The sequence below is a fragment of the Nicotiana attenuata genome, chromosome 5 (genome assembly GCF_001879085.1).
Source record: "Nicotiana attenuata strain UT chromosome 5, NIATTr2, whole genome shotgun sequence".
Classification (NCBI taxonomy): domain Eukaryota; kingdom Viridiplantae; phylum Streptophyta; class Magnoliopsida; order Solanales; family Solanaceae; genus Nicotiana; species Nicotiana attenuata.
The window spans coordinates 30,075,101-30,101,370 of NC_031993.1; the positions used below are offsets into that span (position 1 = coordinate 30,075,101).

A 26,270-nucleotide genomic window follows, 5' to 3' on the forward strand; every position below is an offset into this window, starting at 1 on the left:
TCTTCCCCCTCGTTCTGACCCCCCCCCTCTTCTTCTTCTTCATCCCTTTCCCCTTCGTTCTGCCCCCTACCCCCCCCCCTTCCCCTCCTCTTCTTCTTCATCCCTTTCTCCCTTTCGTTCTGTCCCCCCCCCCTTCTACCAATCCCTTCCCCCTTCGCTTACCCCCCCCCCCCTTCCTTCTTCTTCTTCAGTCCCTTCCTCTATTTTTTCCGATGGTTTTAGCTTTCAAATTTTTTCACAATCCTTTCAAATTGGGGTAGAGGAATAAGTCAGAATTCAAAAGACTTAATTCTCTGCTCATGTATTTTTCATGGATAGCTAACTTTCTTTAAAAGAGGAGTGGAAATAGTGGTACTCATGATGGAGAAGTCATGGCAGTTGGGTTATTATTTTAAGAAGGTTGAGTGGATGGGTTTGAAGAAGGGAGGAGGGTTTTCTTTAATTTTAATTTTTTGCTTATTTTATTTTATTTTTTGTTTAAGAAATTAAAACTTTGTTAAATAATATTATTTTGGCATAGAATCTGATGTGGATGTTGATTTGTCATCCACGTCGAGCAAGTGAGCTTCACGCGATTCCGAAGGGTTTAAAAGTCTTGTTTTGATTAAGTTGAAGTGTCTAGATGAAACTTTATGAAATGTAGGAATCGGGATGACAAATCGAAACAAGTACAAGTGTCTCCTAGGCTATTCTGTCCTTTCTATAGTGACATGAGTCAGGAAGTAGTCATAGACAATTTTTAATGGAGTCAATTATAAGTGAATAATTGAAAACATTGTTTGGGCCCACCATATAACTCAATTGAATTCAGCAACAATCTCTCTTTAATGCATTTTTCTATGACCCCTTTCATTTGTTTCCACGTTTAATTCTCCTTTTGTCTGTTTTTTTTGTTTTGGAAGGAGGAAAAAAGATCTATTAGGCATGGTGGAGTTAGCTCACAACACTTCAATTTTCTAATATTATCACTAACAATAAAATATATAGTAGATAATTTGATTGCCTAGGAATAATAAATTAGTGGCGGATTATATTTGGGGTACTACTCTATTTATTTATTTAGAGAAACTAATGATGCGCACAAGTTTATTGTTTAGCACCCATCTCTCTTTGTGAATTTCAAATTAAAAGTAATTGAGCACTTGTAACTTATAATTTTTGGATCCGACACTGCCTAGGATACATAATACCTGAGGTGGATCTAAAATTTGAAATTTATGGATTTCCAGCGATCTAAAATTAATATACAATAATAATCAAATAAAAGAACGATAACTGATATGGACACTTCTTTCAGCAAGCTTTTTTTATTTGGCTGGTCTCTTTTAATTTGGCTTCATAGTGTTTTTTTCTAAGAAGAAAAGAGAAACAGCACAGGTGCCTATTTCGTGAAAAAGACAGAAGTAAAGTTAAAAACTGCCAAATGAGATTTGAACCCTCGTCAATCGATTTTCAAAACAAAGCCAAATTTTGGGTCCTCCTTTGCCGCTGAACCAACCACGTTCTGGGTTCCCAGCTAAAATAACTTATACATTTAATATATTTCTCAATAGAAATATATGATCGGGGCAAAAGTTACTGGATACCCGGAAACCCATACCATATACTGTAGATTCGCCCCTGATAGTACCTAGACAGTCACTTTTGTAAGAAGATCTATATATATATTAAAGCAAGAAAGTTACCATATATAATTGACATTATGGTTAAGCCAAATGGCAAGCTAATAAATGTCAATAGTATATGGTAACTTTATTCTATATTCGACTATTTTAGTTAAAGACAAATATATATATATATATATATATATAGAATTTGAATTAAAAGATAATTTTGAATTTATAGATAAAGTTCTAAAATTCGAATTTAAATTAAAAATAATTTTTTTTTATCATGTTATCATACTTAATTCGGTTACTGATCATATGCAATCATGTTAAGAACTTTTGTTATTTTTTCTAATTATTTAAATACTACTTCGCCTCTAGCAAAAAAAAAAAGAAGAAACTACTCCATATAACTATAAAACTCTTTCACATTTAAAATCCTATAAGTATAGTTATTTGAAATACTGTAGCTAGATTTGAACAAAACGAAATTCTTTTAAAATAAATATAATATATAGGGTACACGTCTATGATTATCTAAATAACAAAAAAGAGTTTACAAAACCAAATAAAAGTTTACTTACATATATAATAAAGTAAACATACATGCTGGAGAAAGAAACATCACAAAATCAATCAATATTAAAAAAAAAAGTTGTTTCTTTTTTCTTCTTGAAGAATATTTGTTTGAAGAGTCAATTTGCATAAATGGACATCAAATAAATAATAAAACTTTGGCTATACAATTGCTATCATTAATTTCAATTTAGCACATTCAAGGAATTGAATGGTATAAGCTGAAACCCCTTCATTAAGTAAAGCCAATATTGCAATGGTATAATATTTTTTTCGTTGAAGAATATTAGTTTTGGATGATTGGATTATGTGAATGGTTTTTTTTTCAAACTCAACAAGAGAGAAGTTGGTTTCTAATTGATAGTTTCTATAGCGACTTTTAAGTGCAACGAAGATTATATATAAAGAAAAAATTGGTATGACGTGGAATATTTTTTTTTAAATGTAAACAAATATTTCGAAAAACTCTTTTTTTTTTTTATTCAAAGATAATAAAAAGATAAGATATTTTTGAACATTAGTAGAGAGTTTTAAAATTATTATAATAGAAGTTATATCATGGATAAACTCAAAAAACCGAAATCTTATGAAATATTTACATAATATCCGGCCATATTTATTGTTTCTTTTTATAGCTAATATAAATAGATGATATACAGACAACACAGGATTATACACATATTATATATGGATTATACACATCATTCAATTTTTTAATTTAAGTGGTCGGGTGAGCACCTATTAGGCTGATTAGATAAAGCCAAAAGAAAAATATGGGATAATTTCAACCAAAGACTAAAAATATAATTAAAGTTCATATGTAGATAATTTTTATTAAAACTCATCCTTTTATAGTGAAATAAATTAATTTTTATAAAAATAAGATAAAAGAAAATAAATATTGAAAAAAATGTTAGAAAGATCTAAAAACGAGAAATAAAAGACGACAACAAATTTCTTCTTATGTTTCAACTTTGTTGAGTATAAAAAATTTGAAAGTTAATCTCATCGATTTCAAATATTTTTTTTCAACTCAAATACATAGATTATAAGATAAGGATATCTTAGATTTTGTTTTTTAAATTTGTATTATGTGTCGTTTTAAAAAATTCACTATTACTACAAACTGATATGATATTCGAATTTGAATTGGAATGCAATTTGAGTAGTTTGCATTGAGGTTAAGCCAAGTATGGTGTCGAAAAATAAACTACTTGACAATATTAAGACAATATATGCAATGTTTTATAATAATAATGAACTAATTTAACATTTAATGATTCAAAGAACAAAATTTTTGTATATATAGGGAAAAATTCAAATTTTGGGGCTAGAGATATCGATAAACTTAAAGTGGAGTCATAATGAAATAAATCCGGCCAAAGAATCATTTTAATTATTAGATAGCCGATTAAAGTGAATTTTAAATTAAGGATAATATCTTCACTTGCATCAATAAAGATAATCATTATTATAATATATATAAATTTTAGAAATTAAAATTTCAAAATAGAAATATTTTTTGAAAGATAAAATCATACCAAATAAGAGTTCAAGTCGTAGTATAAAAAGTCAATGTCGTAAATCNATTGTCAGGTATTGCCCTCGAGCTTCGAACAGCTCTCAGCAGCAGGGTCCTCGTCCCATGATTCAAGCACCAGGTGATCCACAGGCTGCCTAGCCAGCAAGAGGCGGGGGTAGAGGTCATAGAGGTGGAGGTAGAGATCATAGAGGTGGAGCTCGGACCGCCAGAGGTAGAGGCCAGCCAGCAGCCGATCGTCCCAGGGATATGATTCAGGGAGGTGGGGCCCAGCCCCGGTGTTATGCTCTTCCAGCCAGGCCAGAGGCTGAGTCTTCAGATGCAGTTATTACAGGTACTATTCTGGTCTGTGATAGGGATGCTTCAGTGCTATTTGACCCTGGGTCTACGTATTCGTGTGTGTCATCCTATTTTGCACCGTACTTGGTTATGCCTAGTGATGCCTTGGGTATTCCTGTATATGTATCTACACTGGTGGGTGATTCTATAGTGGTCGACCGAGTTCATCGTTCCTGTGTGGTAGTGTTTGAGGGTCTTGAGACCCGTGTTGATTTATTGCTCTTAGACATGGTGGATTTCGACGTCATATTAGGGATGGATTGGTTGTCCCCGTATCATGCCATCTTGGATTGCCACGCCAAGACCGTGACCTTGGCTTTACCAGATTTGCCCCGTTTGGAGTGGAGAGGGACCATAGGTCATGACATTCGCAGTGTTATCTCATATGTGAAGGCTCGACGCATGGTCGAGAAGGGGTGTTTAGCTTATCTGGCGTATGTTCGTGATTCCAGTGCAGAGGTCCCTTCTGTTGATTCTGTTCCTATTGTTCGGGAGTTCCCCGAGGTTTTCCCTTCAGACCTGCCGGGTATGCCGCCCGACAGGGATATCGATCTTTGTATTGATCTGGCTCCGGGCACGCAGCCCATTTCCATCCCGCCGTATCGCATGGCCCCGCCAGAGTTGAAAGAGTTAAAGGATCAGTTGCAGGATTTTCTTGAGAAGGGTTTCATTAGACCCAGCGTTTCGCCTTGGGGTGCGCCGGTGTTATTTGTGAAGAAAAAGGATGGTACGATGAGAATGTGCATTGATTACCGGCAATTGAACAAAGTGACGATAGTATCCACTGCCGAGGATTGATGATTTGTTCGACCAGCTTCAGGGTGCCAGGGTATTCTCAAAGATTGACTTGCGATCTGGCTACCATCAGTTGAGGATTAGGGCATCCGATGTCCCTAAGACAGCATTCTGCACTCGGTACGGGCATTATGAGTTCCTGGTCATGTCGTTTGGGTTGACCAATGCCCCAGCAGCATTCATGGAATTGATGAACCGAGTGTTCAAGCCATATTTGGACATGTTCGTGATAGTCTTTATTGATGATATTTTGGTGTACTCCCGCAGCCAGGAGGAGCACGAGCAGCACCTCAGAGTGGTTCTTCAGACTCTGAGGGATAGTCAGTTATATGCCAAGTTCTCCAAGTGTGAGTTCTGGCTGAGTTCAGTAGCATTCCTGGGTCACGTTGTATCAGCAGAGGGTATTCAGGTGGACCCGAAGAAGATAGAGGCAGTCAAGAACTGGCCTCGACCAGCATCAGCCATAGAGATTCGGAGTTTCTTGGGGTTAGCAGGCTACTATCGTCGGTTCGTGGAGGGGTTTTCATCTATTGCAGCCCCGATGACTAGATTGACCCAGAAGGGTGCCCAGTTCAGATGGTCAGATGAGTGTGAGGCGAGCTTTCAGAAGCTCAAGTCAGCTCTGACTACGGCACCGGTATTGGTTTTGCCCACAGGTTCAGGGCCTTATACAGTCTATTGTGATGCTTTCCGTATTGGGCTTGGTGAAGTATTGATGCAGGATGGCAGAGTCATAGCCTATGCTTCGAGGCAGCTGAAGATCCACGAGAATAATTATCTAGTTCATGATCTAGAATTGGCAGCCATTGTTCATGCTTTGAAGATTTGGAGGCATTATCTATATGGTGTGAAGTGTGAGGTGTACACTGATCATAAGAGTCTTCACTACTTGTTCAAGCAAAAGGAGTTGAATTTGAGGTAGAGGAGGTGGTTGGAGTTATTGAAAGATTATGATGTCACCATTTTATACCACCCCGGGAGGGCCAATGTGGTGGCCGATGCATTGAGTACGAAGTCTCCAGCATGGGTAGTCTTGCTTATATTCCGGCCAGCCAGAGGCCGCTTGCTTTGGATATTCATGCCTTGGCCAATCGATTTGTGAGGTTGGATATTTCTGAGCCCAGCAGAGTGTTAGCTTGCACGGTTGCTCGTTCTTCGTTATTGGAGCGTATCCGTGATCGCCAGTTTGATGATCCCCATTTGTGTGTCCTGAGAGACACAGTGCAGCGTGGAGGTGCCAAGAAGGTGACCTTAGATGTTGATGGTGTCTTGAGACCTTGGTTATTGGGCACAGATTTAGTTCAGGAGGCCTTGGATAAGGTCAAGATCATTCAGGATAGGCTTCGTTCGGCTCAGTCGCGGCAAAAGAGTTATGCAGATCGTAAGGCTCAAGATGTAGCTTTCATGGTTGGTGAGCGGGTATTGCTCCGAGTGTCGCCTATGAAGGGCGTGATGAGATTTGGGAAGAAGGGAAAGCTTAGCCCTAGGTTCATTGGTCCATTTGAGATTCTCGATCGTGTGGGAGAGGTGGCTTATAGACTTGCCTTACCGCCTAACTTGTCAGCCGTGCATCCAGTGTTTCATGTGTCCATGCTTCGGAGGTATCACGGCAATCCAGCCCACGTGTTAGATTTCAGCACTGTCCAGTTGGACAAGGATCTGTCTTATGAGGAGGAGCCGGTGGCAATTCTAGACCGGTAAGTTCGACAGTTGAGATCGAAGAGTTTTCCTTCAGTACGAGTTCAGAGGAGGGGTCAGCCCCCTGAGGCATCGACCTGGGAGTCCGAGTCCGATATGCGGAGCCGTTATCCTCATCTATTTCCCGACTCAGGTACTTCTTTCTTTTGTCCGTACGAGGACGAACGGTTGTTCTAGAGGTGGAGAATGTGACGACCCAAAGGGTCATCACCTATTTTCTCACTCATTCTGTATCCCCGAGGCCTTGAAAACCTCATTTAGGCTTGCCTCAATTTGCATGCGCAGTCCGAGCGCGTAGCCGGAAAGCTTAAATATGAATTCTATGTAAAAATTGATGAATTTTGCTATTAATATGATTAAAGTTGACTTTGGTCAACATTTTGGGTAAACGGACCCGGAACCGTGATTGGACGGTCCCGGAGGGTCCGTAGAAAAATATGAGACTCGGGCATATGCCCGGAGTCGAATTCCGAGGTCTAGAGCCTGAGAAATGAATTTTTCTGTGAAATTATTTTTTAGAAATTAATATGGAAACTTGAAAAGAAAATGGTTTGGAAAGTGTTGGTATCGGGCCCGTATTTTGGTTTCGGCGCCCGGTACATGTCTTATATGTAGTTTAAGCGCTTCCTGTGAAATTTGGTTGGAATCGGACGTCATTTGACGTGTTTCGGACCTAAATATCTAAAAATGAAAGTTTATGAAGTTTTGATGAAAAAGTGATGATTTTGAGGTTTGATTCCTCGTTTTTGATGTTATTTTGGCGATTTGATCGCACGGTTAAGTTCGTACGATGTGGTTGAGTTAGTGTGTGTGTTTGGTTAGGAGCCCCGAGGGCTCGGGAGTATTTTCGGAGGTGTTCGGGATGGTTTTGAAACTTAGAAAAATGCAGAAAAGTTGCAGCAGGTGAACAGTACTTTTCTCCTTCGCGTTCGCGGAACAGTCCCCGCGTTTGCATAGTCTTAGCCCATCCTTCATCGCGTTCGCGTATATACCCACGCGTTCGCGTAGAGTAAGTTCCTGGACCCCATCCCTCCTCTTCTACGCGTTCGCGATTAGACTCCCCGCGTTTGCGATGCCTTATCCTATTTACCCTTCGCGAACGCGATTCCTTTTTCGCGAACGCGAAGGGCAATTTTGCCCAGTGATTTTAAATACCCAAAACAGAACAGTGACGGGATTTTTTACCCAAAAACACACGAACTCATCTTCTCCACAGCCCATAGGCGATTTCTAGAGCTCTTCTTCACCAAAGCTTCTTGGGTAAGTATTATTTAACTTGTTTCCTTCATTTTCCTTCATCATTTATCAAATTCTTAAGCTCAATTCTCAAATCATGTAATCTAGGGTTGAAATTGGGGGGAAAATGGGTAGAGTTAGGTCTTTTCAATCTTATTTGATTTAGACCTCGTTTTGGGGTCGAATTTGAAAACAAATTGTATATTCGGGCTCGTGGGGAAATGGGGGATATGAATTTGTGTCCGAACCTCGGGTTTTGACCAAGCAGGCCCGGGGTCATTTTGGAATTTTTGGAAGAAAGGTTGGGAATCTATATTTAGGCATTGGGTTTGATTTGTTTAGCTATTATTGATATTATAAAGTCGTTATTTCATAGATTTGGTTGAGTTGGAGCCGAATTCGAGAGGGAAAGCGGTCGTTGTGGATTGATTTAGTCGTGGAAGTTGAGGTAAGTGTTTGTTCTAACTTTGGGTTGAGGGAATAGGAGTAGAGTCTTATTTGTTAATTGCTATTTGTCGAGTACGGTGTATAGGCATGGTGACGAGTATCTATACACTGGTGTCGAGCATGACCGTGAGTCCTAATTTGCTAAATTATCAAATTTGTAATTGTTATTTATGAGGAATTGGTTGAAAATCTTTAACACTGAGCCAGTAATTGTTGAGACTAAGTGTGGATTTAATTGTGTTAAGTAGAGATTGAATGAGTTTGGTTATAGCTGGATCTCCCTCGCCGGGATAGTTTATTATATTACATTGCTCCCTTGCAGGGATAGTTTATTATATTACATTGCTCCCTTGCCGGGATAGTTATTATAACATCTTTCTCCCTTGCCGGGATTATGTTGTGTATTGTGTTGAAAGGAATGGGATCGTGTGGCACGCCGACCACGAGATATTATGAAATGGGATCGTGTGGCACGCCGACCACGAGATATTATGAAATGGGATCGTGTGGCACGCCGACCACGAGTTATTATGAAATGGGAACGTGTTGCACGCCGACCTTGTGATATTATTGTAACGGGAGCGTGTGGTACGCCTACCACGTGATGTAAGGAAATGGGATCGTGTTGGACGCCTGCAATGAGAGGAAATTGGAATAAGTGAAAGTGGTTTGTTTTCCTTTATTCGGTGTTAGAAGAAATCAGATGTAGTTTCTCTTGTTGATCTCTCTGACTATTACCGTTTATTCTGCTTCCCCATAAGCATGTTTCCCCCCTCCCAGCTTTTAATTGCTTACTTTCCGCTTATTATTTTTGTGTACTTGTATATATATATCTGCACAGGTTTATCTGGTAGTCTGGTCTCAGCTCCGTCACTACTTCGCGAGGTTAGGCTAGGCACTTACCAGCACATGGGGTCGGTTGTGCTGATGCTACACTCTGTGCATCTTTTTGCACAGATCACAGCGCAGGGAGCCTATCGCCCTATGTCTTTTTTGGTATACTTAGCATTATGAGGATTCAGAGGAGTCTTGTACTTCTATGTCCACGCGGAGCTATGCAGAGAAGTATTTATGTTTCATTTCCGAACCTTTGTAAATTTTAAGTTTCTCACCGTCCTCTCTTGCACCTTGCTGATCGTAGTCACCAGGCCCGGAGTCCCTTTCTATGTTTAGTTTCAGTTATATAATTGTTTCATCATTTGTATTCTCTCTGGATTAGACATAAGACATTTTTATTGTTTTCATTCGAAGCACTTTGTAATTCCTAGTTTGCTTATAATTTCTTATTAGACGTTAAGTAGTTATTGTACTTGTTGTACAACCAGTATTCGTCTAAGAATGTGTTGACGTGTTTGTCTAAACTTTCCGCTTTTTAATACTATGATTGCTTAGTTTTTAGAATATATATTTGGTTGGAGGCACTTTTGCCTGCTTATGGTATTCTCATATAAATTGCTATTCAGACGTAGTTGCATATCCCTAAGAATCACTTCCGGAACGGGTTGTAGATTCTCGGGAATTCTGAAAAGGGTAGAAATCTGAAATATCTTGAGCTGTGCCTAGAATTCCGCTACCTCTGTTTAGAGGTATGCCATTTACTCTTAGTAAACTCAGCCCTCAGAAGGTTACGCTTTGGAACTACCGTGATCGTGACATATATGTAAAATCGTCCTTATACGTAGCTATATTACTTATGGAGCGTAGAATTACTGCAGTGGCAACACTCTTATAACTAGCCTTATCCTAAAATGGGCCTCCATTTCAAACTTTTCGACACGACTCTACTATCTGTATTTTGGCTGATTATTGATATCATATGTTTTTGTTATTCAAAAAATTACTACTAAGAGTTTATCATGCAATAGTTGATGTATTTAAACCACTTTTACCTCTTGCTCTAGGTCAAAAAATTATTTTGAAAAATCAAAGTTTTTTTCTCCAAGAATAGCTCTCAAAATGATAGAAATTATATTACAGAGTCTTTTTCCATTAAGGAAGGCACCTCGTTTGGTAAATATTTAGGGTTTCCTATGTTCACTACTCGACCTAAGAATGAGGACTTTCAATTTCTTTTAGATAACTTTAAGAATCGATTAGCGGGATGGAAAACAAGTTTTTTAACTATGACAGGTCGATCTACTCTTATTAATTCTACCCTGAATAACCTTCCCAATCATATTATGCAGTATATACTGATTCCTAAACAAATTATCAAAAAAATGGAACAGTACCAACGAAATTTTCTTTGGGGTACCACCTCAGTCAAAAAGAAAATGCATCTTCTTAATTGAAACTTGGTAACGGCCTCGAAAGCTATGGGTGGCCTGGGTATTCAAAAATTGGGAAAAAAATAATGCTTTATTAGCGGGCCTTGCTTGGAGAATTTTTCAATCCCCTCAAGCAATGTGGTCAAGAATTCTTATTAATAAATACATCCATAAAAGAACTGTTTTAAATAATTCAAAAACATGGGATAACATCCTCAGAGGGTGGAACTTTTGCCAAAGGCGTATCCAATGAAGAATAGGTGATGGCAAGCATATTAATATATGGCATGACCCCTGGCTAAGGCCAGGCACAACGATGCGTTCCATGATACAAGGCCCTTTAACTTTAGAACAAACTAAGTTAACAATCTCTCAAATTCTTAAACCCATGGGATGGATTAAAGAGAAGATTACTTTTGACCTAGGGGATAATATAAATCACTTAATCAATGCTACTTATGTATCCCTTTTTACCAATAAACCTGATCTCATTTACTGGGGTCTAACTCAAACTAGCAAATTTACAATTAGGTCTATATATGACAATTTGGAAGAAAATATTCCTTCACCTTTAAGTCAGTCCCATAACTTCACTTGGATTTGGGAACTCCCTATCCATCCAAAACTTAAAAGCTTTATTTGGCTTCTTTGCCATAATAGGTTGCCAACCAGGCTCTACTTAAAACACACTAATATTATTGAGGATGCAACTTGCCGTTTTTGTCAATCACAAGATGAATCCACTAAACACATTTTTCTGGAATGTGTGAATGCTGGGAAATATTGGCAACACTTAGGACTCACTTATTTAATTAGTTCTATTGCAAATCTGTCACATACACATACTTGGGTAAGAGAACTCATTTTTATTAAACACACCAACCTTCCTCTTCACATTAACCCTCAAACATACTTACCATATAGTTTATGAAATATTTGGCTTACACGAAATGACAACCCGTTCCACAACACTAAAAGTAATATTACCTATACCAATATTACCAAACAAGCTGCGGAATTCACTTACTTAGCTTCTTTCCATCAAATGAATAACCACAAAATTCAATTAGCCAAGAACATTAAATGGAATCCTCCAAATAATCACTGTTATAAGCTCAATACTGACGGTGCTTTTTCAGCTAACACGGCAGGCATATGAGGACTAATTAGGAACTCCAACGCGGAATGGATTCTAGGTTTTTCTGGTTCGGCGCCACATGAGTCATCCATTTTGGCTGAACTATATGCTTTAACTCAAGGCTTGAAACTTGCATATGATCATAATATTACACCTCTGGAGGTGGAGGAGGATGCAAAGGGACTTTTACTATTATTCGATCTGAAAATTTTGCTTTCTCTAACTTAATTGCTGATTGCAGGTACTATCTGGACCAACTAGGTAAACCTGTCGTCAAACATGCGTACAGAGAGCAAAATATGGTGGCAGATCGACTAGCTAAAGCGGGCCACAATTTTGGAAAGGAATACTTGCCAAGAATTTTTGAAAATGTTCCTACTTTTGCTGAGCTGACTTTTGCAAAGGATATGGCTGGGTTGCAAGGAACTCACTCAGACCAAGACACTACTTGGCAAAATCAATGTGGCAATATTACTAGTAGTTCCTCGTGTGTAATTAATTGTCGTGATGATAATTCCAATAGGATGACCATGACAACAGTAAATACTACTACTACTTTAGGACTTTGTAATACAACAATAGTTTGTGACAAGGTGCCAGTTAGGCACCACTCATCTGTACGCAGTTGCTAAATGCTAATATATATATATATATATATATATATATATATATATATATATATATATATACTTTTCTGACCAAAAAAAAAAAATCCACAAACTTATGGTGTTACATATATAATAGAAAAAGACTAAAAATGCCCTTAACCTATTAAATTTATCTTTAAAATATCCTCCTTTCACCTTTTGGACCATAAACGCCCTCAAAGTTATCGTTTGTCTTAAAATGCCCCTAACATTAACCGTTGACTAGTTGACTAAGTGGGCCTTCGTAAAGAGTCATATGGTAATCTTCTATTGGTCCACGTAGGATTTATGGTTTCAACTATCCAACATGTTTGTAATATGTTGACTTCCAGAATCTAAAATATCTTTTACAGATAATGAAGGTTTCCATGCAATCCTTGGTAGGGAGCGCTTCCCCTCGAAAGGGGTCCTACGTGGTGCGAATCCGAATATAATCGGGTTCCAATGCGAATACCGGACATCGGGTGAGAAACAAAAAAATAAAAAAAGGTTTCCATGCGTTTCTGCAACAATGAAGAAGGAGCTAAATCAGAGGAAAATTAAATCCAACTATTGATCAAACAAAAGAAAGAGAAAATAAAGGTCACCATCATTATATATAATTATTATATATATAGACAATGAAAACCTTCATTATTAGTCTGTAAAAGATATTTTAGATTCTGGAAGTCAACATCTTATAAAAATGTTGGACAGTTGCAACATACAAGTTGACTGCATCAACATCTTAGCTGTGGGATACATCTAGGCAGCTTTTATCATCTACAATTAAGTAGTTGTAGAGCAATTCAATGAGATTTATTGTTCTTATACTTTTATTTTTAAATAATAATAAAAATTAGTAACGAAAATGGCTACAACAACAACAACAACAACAACAACAACAATAACAATAATAATAATAATAATAATAATAATAATAGCAATAATAAAGTATAACATTATTTAAAAATTATACTTTTTATTTCTACTCCAAGAAAATAAATAAATAAAACATCGATCAATCTTATTCAAATAATATTAAAAGTTAATATGTAAGCTTGAAATTGTACCCTTATGAATTGGGAAAATGTAAAGAAAAAACTTTATTTTTGGAAGTGGAGGAGGAGGAGTGAATATTCTTTTCTTTTTTAAAGTTCGGAAGGTATGCGATGATAAATTCATATATCCGTTTATAACGATTATTTGAATTATTCTATTACGAAGCAACAAATTGTTATTCTTGAGTTATTCTATATATTTAAGAAATCAACTTTAATTTGCATTTGAGAACGTTATATAAGATGCACTGAGCACACTATCTTTTGCCTAGGAAAACTATCTAGCAATATATGATTGTGAGGGTGTTTGGCTAAGGTATAAGCTGGTCCAATTGCCTTATAAATATTTTCTTTTGGTTTATTTACATATTTGATAATCACCTAAAGTGCTTATAAGCTAAACTTCGTCAAAAGTCATAAGTTGGTTACCCTCAACTTATGATTTTTCAGCTTATACGCACTTTTAGTTTGATTAAGACTCCTACTATTTTATCCTTAGTTATATTTTTTAATTCATAAAATTTGCACCCAACTTATGATTTTTTCACTTTAGTCAGAACTCCTACTATTTTATTCTTAATAGTTATTTTTTAATTCATAAAATTCTATTTCTATAATAGAACTTCTAACTTCTCTTCATTCCGTATTCCTGATTCGTTCTTCTCTTCACGAAGATAATTTTAATTTAGAATCTTTTAATTTGAGTATATTTAATAAAAGATATTTATTAATATCTTTTTTACCAAACACATCAATTATTTTAGCACTTATATCTAAACACATAACTGCTTATTTTATAAAATCACTTTCAACACTTAAAAAATCTTTTTGCAATACTTCAAGCTCATCAACAATTTACAATCTGCGAAACTCAAATGGCCTCTATATATGATACACTTATAACTCGTGTGCAGGGGCGGAAGAGTGTTCACCCGAACACCCTTCACCGAAAAATTACACTGTATATATAAGGCGAAATCTATTTTTTTTACCTCTATGTATTACGTTTGAATCCCCTTGACACAGCCCAAAAGCATAATTTAGTGGTTAAAGGGGTTCAAAACCTCTGTAAGATCATTGGTTCTCGTGTGGAAAAAAAACATAGTTGCAGATTCAATAACATTTATTATGTAATGGTACCGGTAAATATCTCTCACACAATGAGACATTGATTATGGCTCTTTACGAATATTTTTATAATTATTTTCATACATAGAAAATTACTTTTTTCTGCATGTGAGTTCAAGTTTCATTGTTCATGTACTAGAAAAACTAATAATTTTTTTTTTGTCTGGCTAAAAAGTTACTGTTGACTCACATGATATCGACTTAATTTTTATAAATAAAAAACAAACAAAACAAAAAGAAATAAAAAAAAAAAGGAAAAAAAGTGGACCCTTGTCACAAATTCACATTAGAGGTGACATATCAACAGCAGTAACGCATTTTCCGGGAAGCTTTGTGATGTACCTGAAAATGTCCAACCCCTTCCCTCCTTCCTTCCATTGTAACACACCTCTCTTTCTCTTTCTCTCTCTCTCTCTCTCTCTCTAAATTTCATTCTCAATTCTGCACATTCAACTACCAAAATTTCAATTCTTTCAGAACAAATATTCGCCATCAAATGCTTTCCCGTTTCTCGTTAATGAAATGATCATTCACGAGCTCACTGATATAAAAAGAATAATTATAGGTTTTGCTTCTTTTATTTAGGTGAAATTATTGAAAATGGATGTAAAAGCGCAATTGAAACGAGGAATATCGAGGCAATTCTCAACAGGATCATTGAGAATGAGCGGAAAATTCAGTTTCAAGAGACAAAATTCATTGGATCCAAAGAGCAAGAACATAAGGTTCAGTTTCGGGAGGCAATCGTCACTCGATCCAATACGGAGGATTCCATCGTTAGAAAATGAGACGACTAATGCCGTGCCGGAGAATTTGGATTCGACGATGCAACTGTTGTTTTTGGCGTGTAAAGGAGACGTGAAGGGCGTGAAGGATTTGTTGGATGAAGATGATGCTGATGTGAATAGCATTGATTTAGATGGAAGGACTGCTCTGCATATTGCTGCGTGTGAAGGACATGTTGAGGTTGTTAAGCTTTTGTTGAGTCGGAAGGCTAATCTTGATGCTCGTGATCGTTGGGGAAGCACGGTAGACTTTTGTTTCTTAATTACTCTCCCTGTGGCAAATTATCTGTGGTATTTCTCTATTTATTTTGCAAGAACAATTACTGTCAAGGGTACAATTAAAAAAATATAATTAATTTTGTCTTGAATTTCTAAAATGACAAATAATTTGAGACAACTATTTTTAGAAATCACTACTAGTAATTTGAGATGGAGGGAGTACTATTTTTACCATTTTTTGGATCATAAACTTCTAAATGTTTGATTTATTGTCTTTGGTATTAATACGTCCTTTACTCCATTTTATGTGATAGTGTTTGACTGAATGCATAGTTTAAGAGAACAAAGAAAAAAAATTAGAACTTGTTGTCTAAGACAAGACATACATTTGTGTTGCTATAAGTACGGAAATGTACTATTCGTTTTAGGACAGACTAAAAAGGAAATACCATCGCATAAATTGGGATGGAGGGATATTGGATCTTACCTTAAATTATGTAAAATGTAACGTGAAATATCTTTCTCACTTAGGGGTGTAAGTCATTTTTACTGCTGTTACTCTTATCACTTGTTTCAATCAACATTTGCACGACAATGAACCCGAAATGTGATAATATTTTATTTATTTATTGTTGTTTGCTATTCTCCTTGATATATTGTCCCTGATAATTGATGAAATCTAGGTTCAAGTAAATATGGGAAATTGTAACTTTAGATTTATATTGAGGAAATATGAATAAGGGGTGTGGAATAAAGTTTCAATTCTTCAGAAACTTTAGCAACTGTGAATCTATGGGGAACAAAAGTTGGTTTGCCTGGAAAACTATTCTGTTGCTAGTTTCTTCCCTGATCTGTGAATAATCATGAGAAGGATTAGAGGAACAAGAAAATTATGTTGACATAAGATGAGAAAGGACTTACTAGGTCTTATAGAATAAAAAAGGGTTCAAGCGGCTTCAGCAAATCTTACTTGAGAGGGAAAATGCAAACCTGTGACATTTACAGACTATATATCTCTTTATTTTTCAAATACTATTTATAAGGATTCAAATGCATAATGCAGGCTGCAGCTGATGCGAAATACTATGGAAATGTTGAAGTTTACAATATCTTAAAGGCCCGGGGGGCCAAAATCCCGGTAAGTGGGAAGATAATTTTCTGGTTAGAGTGAGTTTTATTGTAATATGGCACTGAGTATAAGTCATGTTGCTAGAAAACCAGAAACACACCAATGACTGTAGCAAATCCTCGAGAAGTTCCAGAATATGAACTCAATCCACTGGAGCTTCAAATCCGGAAAAGGGATGGAATCTCGAAGGTAAGGTGTATCTAAGATTTCAAAATAAGCCGTGGGACGTTTTAATTTTGATAAATGATAAAAGCATTAAAATGCCATGTGTGCAGTATGCGTAGTATAAGAAAATTTCAGAAGTTGTAATGGTAAGCTGTTTGATTTTCACTAGAAGAACTGTATACTTTGTAGTAAGTAGTAACCTATGTTCGAAGATGCAGCCTTCTGGTCGTGAACTAAAACTGAAATGGATGGTGCTGCGATTTTTCTACAGAAGAGATTGACTATTGCTGCTATGCCTTGGTCCATACATAACCAGGAGATCATCTTACTACATGTTTATCTGAAATCAGAAATAGTTTATCCTCTTTAACTTCTGATGGTTGCAGTGAGCACTTTGTCGTAACTCTGAAATTTTAGGTCTACCTTTAAATATTCAGCTTGTGAATTGGTGAAACGTCTTAATCCAATTAGGTCATCAAACATACCTCATTTGCAGCGAGTTAAAATTCAAACTATCGTAGGAGGCCTCACCTCAAATTTCTAACTTTTTGCAAACTTTTGAACATTTATTTCCTGCTTTGCTTCCTGAAGAAAGCTATGAAATATATGTGGTCACTTGCCTCTCCTCTTGTGTTATGTGACATAGCCTCTTCACGGATTTCGTGCTTGATTTTGCACAGCTAATTTTCAGTCTTTTCTTAACAACTTCGCTGCAACTTTCTTTTGACTTTTGACAGGGTTCATATCAAGTTGCTAAATGGAATGGGACAAAAGTTTCTGTCAAGATACTTGACAAGGATAGCTATTCAGACCCCGAAACCATGTATGTTGTCAACGTATTTTCAGTTAATCTTCTATTTCATGCCCATAGGCCACTCTGTTCTCGGATTGGGAAATATTCTACTATTTTGGACTTCAGCTAGTAACCATGTTGCCTGATTCTCTGTAACTAGCAAGCTTTGACATGATACATTGATCTGGTTATTAAATTTTGCGGTGCAGATTTGGTAGATGTTTTATCCAGCTTAGGTTGGCTTGTCACATGTTGAAACCGTTGTTTTCTTCACTTTCACTCGGGGGACATTTCATGTATCCCGTTTGGACTTATTTTCTTGCGTCTATAGGCGAAGCCCAGACTGCTAATATTAACTTTGAGGCTTATCGTTTGAAGGAATCTGGCTAAGAAAACTAGGAAAAGTTTCCTAGTGTTAGCCAACAAGCAATTGTCCAACAAAAGAAATCAAGACATCTTGGAGTACTTTCATGTTTGATTAAGCAGGCTGTTCCTCTAAGTTGCATTCTGTTATAAAACAGTCTTGTGGGCGAGTTGATGACATCATTATGTGCTCTTAAATCTAACACTGACCTTTATTTACCTATATTGCTGGTACTCTCCAAAAATGCTGCCTACTTTTGGAGGATTCGACATGAACACCGAGTCATTTTTGAAGAGTCCGAGCAACATAGTTATTTACGGTTAATAGGTGGTTCTTTGCTCTTTTATGCTTGGTAGATTGTGAACACGGTATTGGATGGCTTGTAGGTGCCTTTATGAAATTTTCATAAGAAAACCAAAATCCCTGAAGAAGCTGGAAATACATCTGTCAAAAATATAGCGGTGCATTTCCTTCTGATCATCCGGTCATAGAGTTTCATTTAGGTGAATCCCAATGTATAGCATACTTCAAGGTCTTTATCCATGAATCTGATCTATTGAGCATCTAAAGTGATAGAAAGACGAAATTGTGCATCGCAAAAGGAAATCCAGCCTAGTAGATAAATACTCTTTATATTCATATGTTTCTGTAATGCTGGCAGATTGAGCTCATGGATGCATCTTGGATTTGCAGTAATATGTAATAAGTTGAGGAATGAGGATCACACCCGGTACTTTTGGTGGCCTTCTTGTTAGGCATTTCCCCAATTTCATCCTAACATTTCCCTAAAACCAGAAATCTGGAATGCATAATTCTATAAGCTTCTTTGCATTTTCTGCACCCTAGTTATGTAGGCTGGGGTTACTCGAACTTGGGTTGTAGCATAATAGTATAATACGTAATAAGTCGATGCTCACATATGTTGTTTGTGACAGCCTCCTTGTGTAGTTTACCTTATTCATCCTAACATTTCTCTGAATTCCAAATTTTGGATGCATACATACCAAGCTTCTTTGATTTTATTTTACTGCCACTAGCTATGATCGTCAGTTCGTCGAAAATGAAACTGCGTACACTATCCTTTTTCTGGTGCCTGTCTAATTTAAGAAAAACTTATTATTTTGATTCATGTGTGATTGCCACAAAGTTGCACCCAGACATTGAAGTGATTCAGGGGAGATGCATTATATCCAAGTGCCTTGATTCATGAGAGCGGACAGAACCGCTACTTTAGTTTTACTATATTATAAAAAGATCATTTAGACTATCTTCTGAAATATATCTTGGTCTAACGATTGATGAGAACTTTTTGTAATTGGGGAGAATTTTTTGGTGTTGAGATCGGACTTCTTAAAGCTGCAGTCTTGTACATAATTCACATTTTTCTCCTTGCAGAACCAATTTTTTAATTATTAGGCCGTGTAGCTTCTCAATTCTTTTTTGATGTGTTCTTTTGGCTTCACATTTGGACAAACCACTTTTTGAGTTGTTATTTAGGATTTGTCAATTCTTGTTGTTCAGTAAACTGCTTTTTCCCTTGCTGTTAATATGCCTTAATTCCTTGTCCTTCTTCTGCAGAAATGCTTTCAAACATGAATTAACTTTGTTGGAAAAAGTACGGCATCCTAATGTTGTTCAGTTTGTTGGAGCCGTTACACAAAATATTCCAATGATGATCGTATTAGAGTACCATCCAAGTGTAAGCTCTCTCTATCTCACTTGTTCCCCACAAAATCCCTTCTTCACTCTATCCGCCTACACACCAAATATTGTATATTATTATGCATGCATAATATTGAGAAAAATATTTTGATCTGCTCTTACATCAATAGTACATTCAATTTTATGCGCTTTATTTATTGTTGCTTCGCTGAACTTTCCAATGGTTGTAGCATTCATTTATTGTTGATTTTTCAGGGTGACTTGGGTAGCTATCTTCAGAAGAAGGGACGTCTATCTGCTTCTAAGGTTCTAAGATATGCACTTGATATTGCCAGGCAAGTCTGTTCTCTTTCATGTGAAAAAAGGCTCTATTAGTGCACTCGAGAATTCTTTTGTTATTTTTAATTTTTAATTTTTTATGCTGATAAGATGATCTACTTTCTTTGGTTGCAATCCTGGTTATGACATATGATCTTGATTTTCAGGGGCATGAATTATCTTCATGAATGTAAACCGGACCCAATTATCCATTGTCTTTTAATGCCAAAGTAAGAAAACTAAATGCTTTATGATTCTCAGATGTTAAATGATCTTTTTCAGTGCACTCATTGAGGTATCTACTTCTTTTAATGTTTGTAATTTTTGTAAGGTGCCAGAAATATTTTGCTGGACAATGGAGGTCTATTGAAAATTGCAGGATTTGGTTTAACTAGATTGTCAAACATTTCACCTGACAAAGCAAAGTTGGTGCAGCCTCAAGGCATTGACCGTGCAAGTAAATATTTAAACTTGAGCACACATAATTTAATCACAATAATAGGCAGAAAAAGAGGCTTCTAGTTTGATATTAGTGTCCACTGTAAAAACTTCAGGTGATGGACTTAAATGTATTCTTATTTCATGACAGGAGGAATTGTAATTGCAACGCAATTGTTGACTGTTACATTTTCTTTCTTGTTACTTGTAGGTCCCTATACAGCACCTGAGATTTATAAAGATGAAATATTTGATAGAAGTGTGGATGTATATGCTTTTGGAGTATTACTTTATGAGGTACCAATTCAATTTCAGATCATTTAACATAATTATTTTAGCTAATTGGAACATCACTGTTATGAAGTAGAATTCAAACATTCTTCTTTTGCTTAAATGTCTTTTCTATTTTATTTTCAGAAAACTCTAGTCAATTTTGCTGACCTAATACAAACTAGTTTAGATTCCTTGTTTTTGGCATACTTTGTGACATGAATGATCTTGTTGTGTTTAATGTTTTTTTTCAGTCTTCCTGGAATTTCTAGAGCTCTTATCTTGTGCTGCTATATGATTTAGTTTACTCTGAGTTTTAATTAAACTTTGTTGGGTATAGATGATGGAGGGAACACCGCCTTTTCATCCCAAATCACCTGAGGAGGCTGCTAGATTGATGTGCAAAGAGGGTAAAAGACCATCATTCAAGTCAAAATCTAAGTATCCGCCGGACCTTAAAGAGTAAGCCCAGCTGTTAATTTTTCTTTTAAATACTCGGATGCATCTGGTCTTTTGCAGTTTGTCCGCAGTTATAGAGTAGCAACATCATGTACTAATATAGCAGATGTTCCCTGCCATGCTCCTAGTACTTCTAATCCGTGGCATAGGCCACACTTTGCCAAGGGTGGTAGCAACCCCCTTCGCCGAATAAAAATACTGTGTATATATGTCAAATATTACTTTATAGGGTTGTATATTATATTTTGAGCCACCTTAACACAGTTGAGTGAGGTAATCCAGCGGTCCAGGATGTTCAAAGTAAGGTGTTGTTCACGGGTTTGAATCCCTGTCCAAACATTTTTGTCGGCTCATTTTGTTTGCCAAAACAAAATGGAGACCACAATGTGTGGTCCATTTGACTCTTTTTCAATCTAAAAGAATTCCTAATAAATAACTCTTAAAACTTAAAGTCTGTATAAATACAAACAACTAATCTTAAAAGTTGTTTCTTAAACAAATTTTATAATTTAGAAGTCAAGCTCTACAAAAGTTTCTTCTACAAAAGTCCTTAACATACTGCAGACTCTCTTTCCTCTGTTCTATGCTTACTTTTTCTTTTGTTGTCTTGTTTTATGTTAGGTTTGATTTATAATTATTGTTCTATTACAAGTGTTTTAATTGTTTAACTAAATGTTGCGTGGTTTGATTTAAAAATTTCGGTGCACCCATTCATCGAAAAAAAAGATTGTCGGACTTCCTTAAAGTTTGAACACCCTTGGTGAGATTCCTGGATACGCCGCTGCTTCTAAAGCATATGACTTTTGGCGAAAGAATTCAGAAAAGGATTGTTCTTTGCTGTTTTGTTTTACGGAAGAAATGTGTACGTTGTTTTTTGGCTTCTGGGGTGGGTGCTATCTGATTGCTTAGTCCAGTATTATGTGATGTCCGCTTGTCTTTAAACTCGCATTCTCCGGTTTGATGTACTTTTCCTACCAGAGCTTTTTGAAGTTCTTGGGCATTTCATTCTGGATGACGATTCATTTTCCCGTGTTCATCTATCTGATGATAAAATGTCCAGCTTTCTATTGTGCATTGCCTTATTTTATATTTCCTTATATTTTATCAATCATAAAGAGTATAACAACAAGATTTTGCACAATCTGGCCATCTTCTCCCACCATCATCTGACACTAACAAGGCTCTTGTATCTCATTGCTTTTGTTGATCTTATTACTTTAGCAAAAGTTCAGTGGTGATTTTTGTGTTTCTCTTACTCACCTTACTGGATGTCTAGGTTGATTGAAGAATGTTGGCATCTAGATTCTTTTGTTCGGCCAACATTTTCAGAGATAATTGTGCGCATGGATAAAATTGTTGCAAACTGCTCGAAACATGGATGGTTGAAAGATACTTTAAAGCTTCCCTGGTAATGCTTCCAATACACTACTTTGCATATTCTGGATCTTTATCTTTTCAGTTGTTTACGTTATGTAAAGGTCCTCTGATCTAGAAGAAAAATTCAGCACCATAGATAAACTTGTGCAAAAATTGAAATTGCTTTCTTTTATGGTGTTACAACCGTTAGATTTTTAACATTCACTCTCTCTCTCTCTTTCCCTCAGTCTGTTTTTAAATTAGTTGTAACAACGTAATGGGCAAACTTATCCATGCAAAACACATTACTGACTTGAGTGCCGATAGGGAATTATAAGTAGTTTGATGAAGCTGTATATTCGAGTAGTCTTTTACGTAACTTTTAAAAATATCATATGATATAAAGTCTGTTTTTCTAAATGGACTTGCATTATCAAGCGCGTCACCGTTCTAATGTCAAGTTCTCTGCAGAAGTTGTGTCAATGTTAAACTTGGCCTAAATATGCATGTTTATTTTTCTTTTTCCAATTCTGAGTGCAATATTTTGTGACAACACAATAGAGGTAGATAACAGGGAACATGTCATATATGAATTTCTTGGTGCAGGTTATAGAGTGCAAATAATTGAGAGGCAGTGATGAAGAATATTAACCAAGATTCTTGTGGTATAATGTGGATGTATGGCAAATTATGGTATCATACTAAGCCCTCTGCTCTCTTTGCAAGAATCCTTGCATTGCCAACTTCATCTTGGGTGAGTGATTGGAACAAGAATTAAAACTTCAGGCACAATGCTTCTCTAGTTTTGAGTAACTGGACTTGTGATTAAGTTGGAACTCTGATTGTATCACTTCTTCCACGAGCCACCGATAACACTGTGTTTTTCATTCTCAATTTTTTAAATCTATATAGTATGATGTATAATATTGTAATTATTATACTATAAACAATATATTTGCTCTGTATATCTTTGAATTATAATTCATGGAAAATAAATAAAAATGGTGACAAACGCTAATTCTAGAGGAATAAGGAACCAACATAAAAGAGAGGGTCATTTCAACAAGCACGTATTGGCTCAAATAAGAACAAGACTGAACGTAAATGAACAAATTACAAGCAAGATAAATCAAATCAACGCACGATGGCTTCTAAGATATACAATTTTGGGAAAATTAAAACCGTATAGAAAGGCTGACAGAGGCCTCAATCAAAATAACCAAAAATGTAAATAAATAAATAATCCAGATTCAACACCTTGTTCAACTATCTACCATTAAGTCATTTAAGAGAAATGCTCTTAAGTGGCAGGATTTAGCCAAACGATCAATATCTGAAGGTGGAAGTTCTCGTTAGAATATTAAAGAATTCAGTTCCAAAGGCACATCAAACATTCATTAGGCTTAGACATGGTCTGAATCAATTACTAATAATAAAAGTTTACCAGTTTAGTCATTGCCTCTAATAGTATTTGGTTTGTTTGTATAGTTCAAGTAACTTTGGCCAAACAATGTATATATTGCATTTGTTTGAGTTGTAGAATAAGCAATTTTAGCTTATCTCACTGCATAATGCTTAAATGATTCGTAAAATAAAAGGAAAATATAAAAATGACTGAGTTGGTATATTCTTGTAAATTTGTTTCTCGATTCACAAGATAATATTTACATAAAATTAAGAGAATAATTAATATATATACATTAAACTCTCAGTAAAGACTAGTATCATACCTAAAGTTATATCATGTTGACTAATATGAAAAGGGGATTTTCTAAAATCAAATTATCATACTATATTAGTGGTGGAAGTGGTATGATGAAGAAACACCCAAGTAAATGTTTCTGTAATCCCGCCCAAAATTATTTGATTAGTAAGTTTTATAGCTCTCATAATGTTTGTTTAAATTTTCTAAATATATCATTTTCGTCTTCCCATAGTAATTAAGGAGTAAGTGCAGCCACTCAACAAGTGATAAATTTATCCAAACCTATGGACAAAATAAAGATTTCACATATAAATATAATGTCATGACTGTTCACTGCATACACAATAAATTGTTTAACCTTGATTCATATATATACAAATTTCATCAATAAGAAAAATTACAACATAATGCACTTAATAATCTTGATAACTTGATGTAATATAGCTCATCAACATATCATATAGATAGCCTATAGCTTCGATAATCTTGATACTTTATAGATCCTCTTTAAGATAGCATAATGACTTTAATAATCTTATACTTCATGGCTCCTTCTTTAGAAAACCTCATAAGCTTTTATGAACTTAGCCACCTATCTAGTAGTTTCTATACCTTGATAAAGTTAGTCCTCTAGTAGGAAACCTATTGTCAATCAAGCATATTCATAATAATTCCTCATTTAGTTAGTTACAACAAAAAGAAAGCAATAGTACTCAAATGATCCATCAACTACACCCTCCAATATTGTATTAAATATTATATTTTGAATTCATAATTTAAATACAATGAATTTTATCTAATAAATATAAAGTTGAACCCATCAAATATTAATTCTGAATTCGGCTTTGGCATTTGATTCAACATTATAACTATATACTACTCCATACTCTAAGGCTTTCTAACGAGGGCGGTTATTGGTATCGGGTTATCGGATTAACGGTTGGTGAATGGATTGAAATTTTATAGTTAACGGCTTATGGATTGAAACTTTCAAAATCTATTTATTTCGAAAAATATATTTTGTTAGTAATATTTTTTTAGAGTAGCAGTTTGTTGTTTGGCTAAACAGATTGAAAAAATTTGTTACTAATATTAGAGCAAAATTTGTGCTTGGTCAATATTTTAAAAGTTCTTTTGTGATTTTTTTTTCACTTTTGAAAACAACTTCTACTACTACTTAAAGAGCTTTATTTTTTCTAAAAATTTGATCAGACAGTTCAATTCTCTAAAATAAGCCCTCTTTTAAATAAATAAAAAGTATTTTTGACTTCCAGAAGCTTCAAACACAAAAAAAAAAAGAAGAAAAAAATGTACCAAGGATAGTCAAGTGAACTTTAGGCCATGTTCTGTCCAAAGAATTTTACTTTTGGATATAATTAATTATTTGATTAACCAGAAGAATTTTGTTCCAAAAAGACAAAATATGTTTACTAGCCATTTCGTTGGTTGTCCACTTACAACTCTTAAACCTCCGAACTGTGTACTGTTCATCTTTATTTTCCAGACAAGTTCATCATCCGTTTTTTATTGTAGATCACATAATAAAAGTATTAATTTTATGGACCCTCTCACGTGAAAAGTTTACAATATATAACACTTTTATTCATTGATTAAAGCTTTACAATGGAGTATATTTCCTTACATTACATGTGAACTTGATTCATTTTATTAGACTAAACATATACAAATATTATTTTACTAACGGATGGTGGTTATATTTGAACCACTATCCCTATGTATTTTTAGTAAGTGATATTTTGAACTGCCTGAATTATTTCATGCATCTAGACGATTATTTTATTTAAAGCATAGTTTATTTATTTTAACTCTAGTTCGTCCTCTTAATCATGAAAGTCCTGCAAATGTAGATCAATTAAGTGAATACAAAATTTGAGATAAAATTAAAAGGATATATCCTTCGTTCTCTAGAGTCTCTTGTTTTAGATTTTCTGTCCACATGTTCTATCGACATATAACAACAAAAGTTGGGACTGCATCATCCCAAGATAAGGCATTGTCGTTTTACAATATAGCCACTTGATAGTCAACTGTATGACTTAAAATAGAGAGCACGTATTTTAAACGTACGGTAAAGACTTATGTGCATCGAATATCTAATAAATATATAATATATGTCTTCACAAATATG

The 26,270-nt window shown here is 35.5% G+C and overlaps 1 protein-coding gene and 1 pseudogene across 2 annotated transcripts; both read left to right on the top strand.

The window, feature by feature from the left end:
- Positions 4,801-5,212, top strand: LOC109226405 (annotated as a pseudogene).
- On the top strand, positions 14,787-23,381 carry LOC109225583 (serine/threonine-protein kinase STY17-like). Of its 2 annotated transcripts, XM_019390295.1 has the most exons (12): positions 14,787-15,487; positions 16,526-16,600; positions 16,676-16,780; positions 17,494-17,579; positions 19,492-19,612; positions 19,831-19,910; positions 20,061-20,123; positions 20,232-20,350; positions 20,543-20,628; positions 20,942-21,063; positions 22,337-22,468; positions 23,023-23,381. In XM_019390295.1, the coding sequence occupies exons 1-12, from the start codon at positions 15,059-15,061 to the stop codon at positions 23,027-23,029; spliced, it is 1,425 nt and encodes a 474-aa protein (XP_019245840.1). In that variant the 5' UTR covers positions 14,787-15,058; the 3' UTR covers positions 23,030-23,381. The 2 variants fall into 2 exon arrangements, with proteins under 2 accessions (XP_019245840.1, XP_019245841.1); XM_019390296.1 differs by lacking the exon at positions 23,023-23,381 and having other exon boundaries at positions 22,337-22,472.